The 9,496-nt window shown below is 38.2% G+C and overlaps 1 protein-coding gene across 1 annotated transcript in view; it reads left to right on the forward strand.

Annotated features, from left to right (window-relative positions):
- errfi1a (ERBB receptor feedback inhibitor 1a) overlaps window positions 1-4,923 on the forward strand; it is a 9,373-nt gene extending 4,450 nt beyond the window's left edge. The window contains exons 2-4 of the mRNA XM_016573855.1: window positions 885-1,083; window positions 1,273-1,355; window positions 2,174-4,923. Of these exons, the coding sequence (XP_016429341.1) occupies window positions 935-1,083; window positions 1,273-1,355; window positions 2,174-3,336 (1,395 nt within the window). The 5' untranslated portion in view covers window positions 885-934 and the 3' untranslated portion in view covers window positions 3,337-4,923. The remainder of the gene's footprint in view (window positions 1-884; window positions 1,084-1,272; window positions 1,356-2,173) is intronic.
- Window positions 4,924-9,496: the final 4,573 nt, after the last annotated feature.

Below are 9,496 nucleotides of genomic sequence, written 5' to 3' on the forward strand. Positions count from 1 at the left end.
TGTTTCCTACGTTGTTGTGATTTGATCTGAACGAAAACAGCGTATCCGTGTGACGCAGCTGACACAGAACAGCATACGCTGTTTACGTCCAGCTGATACTTTCCAAAATGACGCTACAGGGTGACGCGGAGGAGACGAATTGTTGAATAAAGTCATTTATTTTTTTCTCTTTTGCGCACAAAAAGTATTCTCGTTGCTTCGTAAAATTACAGTTGAACCCCTGATGTCACATGGATTATTTTACAGATCTCCTTGCTACGTCTCTGGACTTGGGAACATTTCAGTTGTATTGCTGTCTATGCAGGGTCAGACAGCTCTCAGATCAAAAATATCTTAATTTGTGTTCCGAAGATGAACGAAGGTCTTACGGGTTTAAAACGACATGAGGGTGAGTAATTAATGACAGAATTTTCATTTTTCGGTGAACTAACCCTTTAATACTTCAAAATGTCACATTGCCATTTCTTTGTAATTGTGAAATTTACTAGCAGTTTCTATAGCTTTTTTTTTTTTAAGTGTAGTTGATGTACGGTAAAGAGTTATATAATAAAAGTGAATCAGTTTTGATTGCAGATTTGAGTTTCAGAAGGTATCTCAACTTGCAAGATTTCTAGGGCTTTTTCCTCAGTCTCAATTTGCTTCGATAGAAATATCTCATTTGGTTTTTTTCCAATGGGTTTGTATTGTGAGCTCAGTGTAAGATCTGTTCTGAAATTCCAGATAAGACGTGTGAAAATACAGAGGTCCTTTTCTCAGTAAGAAAGAAAATTTGAGAAGCAGGAGGCTTCCGTATTTGTTCTTTATTTAGTCTTATTGCTGCTTTTGAGAAACACTTGAGATATTACTGAGATTTATGCTCTTGTCTTCTCATGGCTGTGTTTCAGGTACAGGCCAGCAGCTGCCAGCTTGGCGGGAGGAGCATTTCCTGGCCTGAATGCGAACCGACTGCAGCTGGAGCATGTCCACTGCAGGCTTGACTGCCCAGGAGATCCGTTTACCCGTGCAAAGCCTATTCCTGCGGGACAGCCATTGGCATAGCATGGCCGGAGCTAAGCCCTCTTGGAAATACCATGATCTACACAAGTGAGTGCAACACTAAAAGCACAAGTGTGTTTTTCTCGTGTTGAACATGGATTAGTTTTACAAGTCCCTGGACATGCTCTGCATGACTGAGCAGAAAAACAGGAAATGGTCTGTGATGTTAACATGGTTCATATGATGTTAATGAACCTCGGATTTTGTCTGATTAGCTCTCCTGTTCTTAATCTACAGATTATACTTCACCATTGATTCTTCTATGGATTATAACATTCAGTCCCAGCAACAGGTGCTGCCATCATTCTCAGGAGCGGAAAGTAAGTAGCATTACAACATAAATGTCATCATTATGAAAAGTTCACTCAAATTTACTCACCCTCATTTCATTCCAAACTTGTATGGTGTGATTTAAAGCATATTTCTTTACATTTAGTCACAATTCAGAGTGGCCATGGACAAAAGGCCCCCCCCCCCCACTATTTTTTATTTAGCGGACGGGAACGTTTTCAACTACACATTAAATTTCAGTCTGTTTCTCACATAAAGTTGTTGTATGTCTTCAGAAGGCTAATTTAGTGAAATACAGTATATGTGATACTTTTATATTGCATTTTTTTCTCCTTTTTGGAGACTGAAAGAAGTGGTCATTATGAACAGCCTGTTTATGGAAAGAACTGCAGAATTATCTGCAAAAATAGCATATGGGTTTGCAATGACTTGAATGAGTAAATAATGGTGTTTAACAGTTCCTTAAACTCATGTACTAAATACTAGAGAAAGATAAGAAAACAATGTTGTCATTGGATGAATCAAAGTTGTAATAATGCATTGAAGTGTATGTGGCTCAAACAGTAGAACATGGTGGGTTCGATTTCCAGGGAATGCACAAACTAATAAAATCTGATGCTTTGGATAAAAGCGACTGCCAAATGTAATGTAAATAGTGTTTAATACTGTTGGAGAAAGTCATAAGCTTAAAGGTGAAGTGCAATTTCTGTTCCACTTGCAGCGACCTCATTTACATTGATGGTAATCAGGTTTTTAGGTTTCATAATTTGCATAAAATAACTATTTATTAATTTAGATCTTAAAAAACGCTAAATACTCATTCTCTTCTACCTTCCTGTTCAAACAGAACAGCGGAATCATCTTCAGTCATCAAACAGCCCAGGAGGCCAGCCCTTGCCCCCCAAAAAGCCCAGACCTTCCCAACTCACCTTGCACACGGACCCTTTCACGTCCAGCTCTGCCGAAGACGACCAAGTGGTTCCCTGCTTTCAACGTCTAACGGTATCTGACCGCATCAGTCCTCCCCAGACGCCCAGCCGAGTCACCAAACCCCTTCCCCCAATTCCCGGTTCAGCAGAGCTTTCCCCGGATCAGGCTATAGACAGTGAGGTAGAGTTCTTTAATGGAGATGACAATCGCTGCCTAGTTTCCGAATCTTGCTCAAAACACTCTTCTTTTCGCTATGGAATGCCCAGTCGAAGGAGTTTCAGGGGCTGTGGACAGATTAACTACGCATACTTTGAAGGTCCAACATCCCTGCAGAAGCCGCAGACGCAGACGCAGACGCAGACGCAGACGCAGACGCAAAAGCTGAGGCAGGAGCGGGAAACCCAGCAGAGGGAACAGGAGCTCCGCGACCACCACCACCAACAGCAGCAGCAACAGCAGCAGCAAAACTGTCTCCGACAACAGGAACGTACACAAAGGAAGCTGCGGCGTTCCCATTCTGGCCCCGCTGGCTGCTTCAACAAACCTACCTCCTTCCGGCTGTCCAGTCACCACCGAAACATGCAAGGCCTGGATAAACCGGAAGTTCCTCCCAGAGTTCCTATTCCCCCACGACCAATCAAGACTGGAGACTACCGCCGCTGGTCAGCCGAAGTCTCATCGGGAGCCAACAGCGATGACGACCGGCCTCCGAAAGTACCTCCTAGAGAACCTTTATCCGGCGGTAGTTCCCGCACCCCGAGCCCAAAGAGCCTTCCAGTGTACCTCAACGGGATCATGCCCCCAACGCAGAGCTTTGCCCCGGACCCTAAATATGTCAGTCGTGGCCTGCAACGACAGAATAGTGAAGGTTCCCCGTGCATTCTGCCCGTCATGGAGAACGGCAGGAAAGCAAGCAGCACGCACTACTTCCTTTTGCCGCAACGTCCGTCGTACCTGGACAAACATGAGAATTATTTAACGGACAGCACAGCGAGTCGAGGCACGAATGCCTCGGATTCGAGTTCGGACTGGGACTGTCAAAGCAAAAGGAAAATGACGCACCAAATAGACTTGGTATGAAAAAACCGGGGCATTTTCGACCCCCGAGACTTTTTCCGCTGCTTTGTCGCAGCTGTGCTCTAGCGCTCCGAGCGAGTTACATATGAATTGCAGTTACTGGGATCTCTCTTGTTTTGGAAACAGTTCTAACAGTTCTCTTAGAGCGAGCTCGGAAACTATTTTGATGTTTTTTTTATTTCATGTTTTTATTTTATTTCTATGTGAAATGTAAGTGTTGAAATGATGGTGCAGTTGTTTGGTATTAGCTGGTCTGGTACCTCCATACTTCAGTGTTGTAAATTTTCGTAGTCTCATTTTATATCGCATTGAAGATTATTTTTATGTCTCGGAACATGTGTTTGAGCATGTTTGTCTGATCATAGGGACATAGGGTCAGTAAATGCTTCTTTACGTTTGTGTTGTCTACCATATATGAAGTATAAAATCGGCCCGACTTTTTCGCGGCCGGCATTTTAAGTGAAGGGTATTCCATCTTATTGCAATGCATACTTAATGCAAGCACGCAATCTGACACGTGCACACTATTTTGCTGTTCTTCTGTTGGACTAATGCTCTCCACTTTTGTCAGGACACTCTTTTGTGTGCTTCTGTTCACGTGGCCTGTCTGTACAATTTCTAGTCTTGATTGTGTGTTACATAGGAACAGGCTAAGTATTGCTTTTCTGTTCTAAGTTGTGTGTGTGTGAGTGATTTGAGAGCTGAATGTGTTACATTTGCCCAGTTTTGGCACTGCTTTTAAGCTTTCATAAGCTGCTTAAAACGGCAGCTGAAATGTTGCCCTCTGAATGAACGGAGTATTTCCGATCCCTGGCTTCTCGCTGAGGTGTAGTGTGTTCTTTTGTTGCACAAAAAGCAATACTTATATAAAACCTGTGAATGAGTTTCTCTCCTCTTTTAAAGTGCCGTCTCCACGTGAAGCTGTGAGCCATTGTCTGTGATAGGTTTTTCTCAAGTACTACCTCCCATTATAGTTCTACTTCTTCTTAAATACCCAACTACGGATTACAAAGACTCAACAAATACAATTTCTTTGACGTACACAGGTCCGTACGAGGAAACGGTTGGCTGATCTATATTTCTTTATGTTTTGCCCATTCGAAACAGTCAGTCATTAACACTTCCTCGATGAAAACGCATCTTCGACCGATTTTTAAGAGCTACGTGGAGTTAAAGTCCATGTGTGGTGCATTTGGCTGAGCTCACACATACTGATCTTCCTGTTACTGTATGTGCATTCCTGTTAGACGTGATTACAGTGGGTGTGGGCACCAGAGACTTTGGCTGCTGGCAGCTGGTGAATGAGATGTTTTATTATTCTATATTGTTTCCAGAACCATCGTGATAACTCAGTAAATGTAGCAAGTAGCATGCAATTTAAAAAGGGGGAAAGTAAGACTATAAAAACATGCTGTTTGGAAGCTCTAAGGTCAAGTACAGCTTTCCACCTCACAAGATTTTGAACTCATTTGATGCCATGGTTTTTACCCTTTATTTGACCAGTTTGTGTATCAGGAAATGTTTACATTATACCTTGTTATTTTCCTTTAGCAGTCTTACCTAAAAAAAATGAAATGAAGGCAAGTTCAAGAAGAAATAGACATCTCTGCTGTGTTGTGTATGTGTGTGTGTGTATATATATAAAATATATATATATATATATATATATAATGTATGTGTGTGTGTGTGTGTGTGTATATAGAGAAAACAGTATGTTGTGATGTGTAAAAGTATTTAACATCGTCCTCTTACCCAAACTGAATAGTTTGTAGTCTATTGTATCCTGTAAAGTAATAAAAATAAATACTTATTTATGAATCAAGTTTGTCTTTTTCTGATATTCTGTTGGATTTCATTCTGTTAAGTATGTCGTATCTCTGAGAAACGCAGAGATATAGCTGTTTTGCCTGTTTTATCACATCCACGCCCCTGTGCTCTGCCTCATTACTATTGGCCTGGCTCCAGACAGGAGGAAGGTGAACTGTACTTTTGCACTTAAAAAAAACGATCTTAGATCAGTTCTGTGGTTGCCTTTACGCAGATGATGGTTTGAAGGGATGCGTGTCTCGGAAGTGGTTTTACAGGGCATCATCTAGCAAACCTGGGAATTACTCACATAGACCGGTATTTTCTGCCTTGCTGATCGGGGAAAATGCTGTTTCTCTGGTCTATTTAAAAAAAAAAAAATTGCGTAAAAGCCTTGGATGAAATGATAAGCAGCTGAAAGGAGTGAACATACAGTTCCCTGTATGTCCCAAACCATTCAATTTAATATACTAAATAACTTTAAAAAAAACTAAAATTAACCATAACTATGACCACCTAGAATGTCTCACAGTCTGGTATTGCTTTAGCTTCTGGCTTTTTGAAATTGAAATTTTAATTACTTCTGAATTGTACTTTTTCATGTCAATGTGATGAACCTGTTAACTTTTCTACTCGACAAATTTGGCTCAGATTACAGGAAATGAAGTCATCCTGTTCACCTTCAGTTGCATTTACTATGTTTCTGTTTCATTTTTATATTACAGTTATTCTTTTTATTCGTTTTTTTAAATCTTAATATATAGCTATATCTATATATATTTCATTTTTACTTTTACTAAATTTCGATACTTTAGTCATTTTAATAAACTTGTTTCAGTTAGCTGCCAAGGCAATATCCCTAATTTTTAATCCCTAGAAGTGTTCATCTAATATTTATATTTTATTTGATGTTATTTTAAGCAGTGTATCTGGACATAGTGTCAAGAGATGCTATCCAAGCTTTTGAAAATTATATATTGAACTAATATCGAATTGAAAATAATTATTTATTTGTATAACTTTATCTGTTGATATTTGTTGAACATGTCCTAAAAAAATAATAGTAATGACACAGAAAATCATTAAAAAAGATATTTCAAGTTGATTCACCTCACCTGTGAAATGGAAATGACTCTGCAAACCAGTAATTCAACTCTTAAAAAAAAGATAAACTTCCTGATTAATCACAACCCGATCAAAAGCAGACAATAGGGAGGATCTATGGTTGAACCACATACATTAATGTCCAAAAAAAAGCAAACAACTAGTTTAGATGGCCCTGACTTAGATCTATTATCCGTCAACCCAACGAAAACATTCACTTACTCACACACAAACATACACAGCTACTTGGCTAAATGAGGACATACTTCTATTGTTTTATATAAAGCTAATTATAATTACTACAGACTAACCCAAACTCACACACTATCCTGCCCCTCAAAAAAAATGTCCCCTTTCTTTTTATTCTTTGCCATATTTATAGCATTTTAACACTGGAAAAACAAAATCTGAAACAGTAAGTTTATGATTGATTTGGGTAATTATCACACACAAAAAATGTTAGGTTTAAATTTATTGTAAGAATGATTAACTTAGTCAGTGCTGAGAAAAATAGTCCGATGTTAGTCGATTTATTTTTAATTTTTGTATACTCGGAAAATTATGCACGATGATTAGAATATTATTTTATATGTCCAGAGCAGACAAGCATCTTATACGATCATACAGGTGTGGCATATTTGCATACAGCTTCAATTTAATGACAAATAAATAAACTAGGGAGAGTTATCATAACAAACTATGTTTATTTAGACAATTTAGTGAGGTTTATGAGAACAGATTAATCAGTTTGTGCAATGCAGTTTGTCAGCGCTAAAAATACGTTATACTTTTTTTTGCATTATGAAAGTGGTCAGGCAGTACCTTTACAAAGTGCTTAAATGTGGTATATTAGATATATGTTTCTTATTTTGAAATCCAAATAAGACTAAAGAGTTTGAGATGGGCCAACCTACTATTTACAAGTAAAAGACACCGTTGATGATGTGAAGCATCAGCATTGTTGCCAACTAATTTTCAGGGAAAGTTGCTAAAGGCAGATTGATTTGTTATCAGCCAAACAGGGGAAGACAGCATGGCGTATAATTAAGTCTGTAGTGCCTCCTAGTGACCTTACACCGACATTGCATTTATTTATTTTTAATTCGATGAACATGGCGTTCAGTGTAGCCAATAACTTGTAACGCACATATGCTTTATTTAAAAAAAAAAAACTAAAAAAACTTTGGAGACATACTGTATATTCAGCACAGTTGTTTGTGAATTTACAAAAATATATTAAATGCGCTTTCAGTGTAAACAAGCAATACCCTGCTATGATAACAAAACCCATAGATAATATACAGTGTCAACAAAAACAAACATTAAAAACATCAACATAACTGACTGTACTAGTTGGTTAACGTGGTAGCATTGTAAATAGATAGGAAATTATAATTAAAAATGTAATGATTAATAAAGATGATGATTATTAATAATAATTGTAATTTACCCTCCTCATACCAAGAAAACAAATCTCTTTGCATTTCTCCTCTTCTCTATTTCCCAATATTGCTGCTTATATTGTTCCTATATTGTAAGTCGCTTTGGATAAAAGCGTTTGCTAAATGTCTAAATGTAATATAAATATCAGATTTTGCATTTATGTGGCGTCGAGCAGGAAGCCCCGCCCACACCACAACTATTGGATCGAAGTACAGCTTCTAATGTTTATTAATTATCAAACATGGACGTAGAGAGAGTGAAGGTTTTACATTTTAAAAGAGAATTTTACATGACAAACCATAAACCACAAACCATAAAAAGCATGCCCTCTAGTGAAGCATCACAGAAATCATAAAAATACAAGGTATGTGTGCAACAGGGTGAGCAAACAGTGTTTTGTGTTGGTGGCAGCACTCCTGAGCGCTTGTGTAATGCAGTGGACCATATATTAACTACCCCCACATATTTAATTACAAATGTGTTAATTATTGATTTATGCATGAGCTGGAGTGGTTTCGTAGATGAGTGCTTCTGAGTTCTAAGTGACTTAGTTTTACAGAGGTGCTTTATACATTGTTCTTTGTGCTATGTAAATATTATTATGAGATACTTGACAATAATTTTACTTGAAATACTCCAAATAATCTGCAACAAACCCAGTAAATGTATGTATTAGTATGTTGGCTTCCTGAGATTATAGTGGCCAAATTATTAAAAAAATATTTTAAATAATATCTGTCATTTCTGTTTATCAGACATCCATCACTTTACTTCAGTTACTTCACTTTACTTTTACAAAGTCTTGATTTTGTTTTGGGGGTGTACTAGAACAGGCTCTCATACTAGGTTGTTCGAAAAACACATTATTTTTCACATATTTTACATTATTACAACCAGTGTTCGGCAAGTTACTCTGAAAATTTAATCAAATTACCTACTGATTACTCCTTTTAAAAGTAATCACGTTACTGTTCTGATTACTTTATTTAAAAAGTAATTAGTAATTAGTTACATTACTAGTTACGTTACTTTTTTCTCCATGAAATTTATGAGCACTGATTGCACACAGCTGTAACCAATCACACATTCACTATATAACACTCACTCTGATCCCTTTCAAACTGCCGAGTATTGTATAGCGTTTATCACTCTCATAGCGACAGCTACTCTACGGAGCTTGTCTAGTTATTCATAGCCTTATCTTAGTCTTGCCTTGTCTGTTTTCTCGTGTCCTGATCTTTGCCTGTGTATCTCGGATTCCCCCTCTCGTCTTGCCCTATTCGGATACTGTTTGCCCCTGCCTGGACCTTTGCCTTGTACCTGGATTTATCCCTCTAGTCTCGCCCTGTTGATTCTGTTCGCCGATCGTAGCTGCCCTCTATATACCTGTTGCCATTGTCTGACCCTTGCCTGTTTCTGACCATGTCGGTTAATAAAACTTCGCACCTGGATCTGCACATCTCACGTTTCAGTCACTCCGTGACAGCTGCGTTCGACACTATGAATCATGACATACTCATAGATCGATTACAAAACTATACAGGTATTCAAGGGCAGGCTTTAAGATGGTTTAGATCCTACCTGTCCGATCGCTACCAAAGATTGGATGTCCAATAATTTTCTCCTATTAAATTCGGATAAGACCGAGATATTACTTATTGGGCCAAAAGACAGTACACAGAATCTATTTCCTCTACAGTCAAAAATCTGGGTGTGTTATATTAGATAGCAACTTGTCTTTTGAAAATCATAATTCCCATGTTACAAAAACAGCATTCTTCCATCTTAGAAACATTGCCAAGTTACGAAA

This window comes from Sinocyclocheilus rhinocerous, unplaced genomic scaffold (genome assembly GCF_001515625.1).
Source record: "Sinocyclocheilus rhinocerous isolate Xijiao unplaced genomic scaffold, SAMN03320098_v1.1 scaffold532, whole genome shotgun sequence".
Classification (NCBI taxonomy): Eukaryota; Metazoa; Chordata; class Actinopteri; order Cypriniformes; family Cyprinidae; genus Sinocyclocheilus; species Sinocyclocheilus rhinocerous.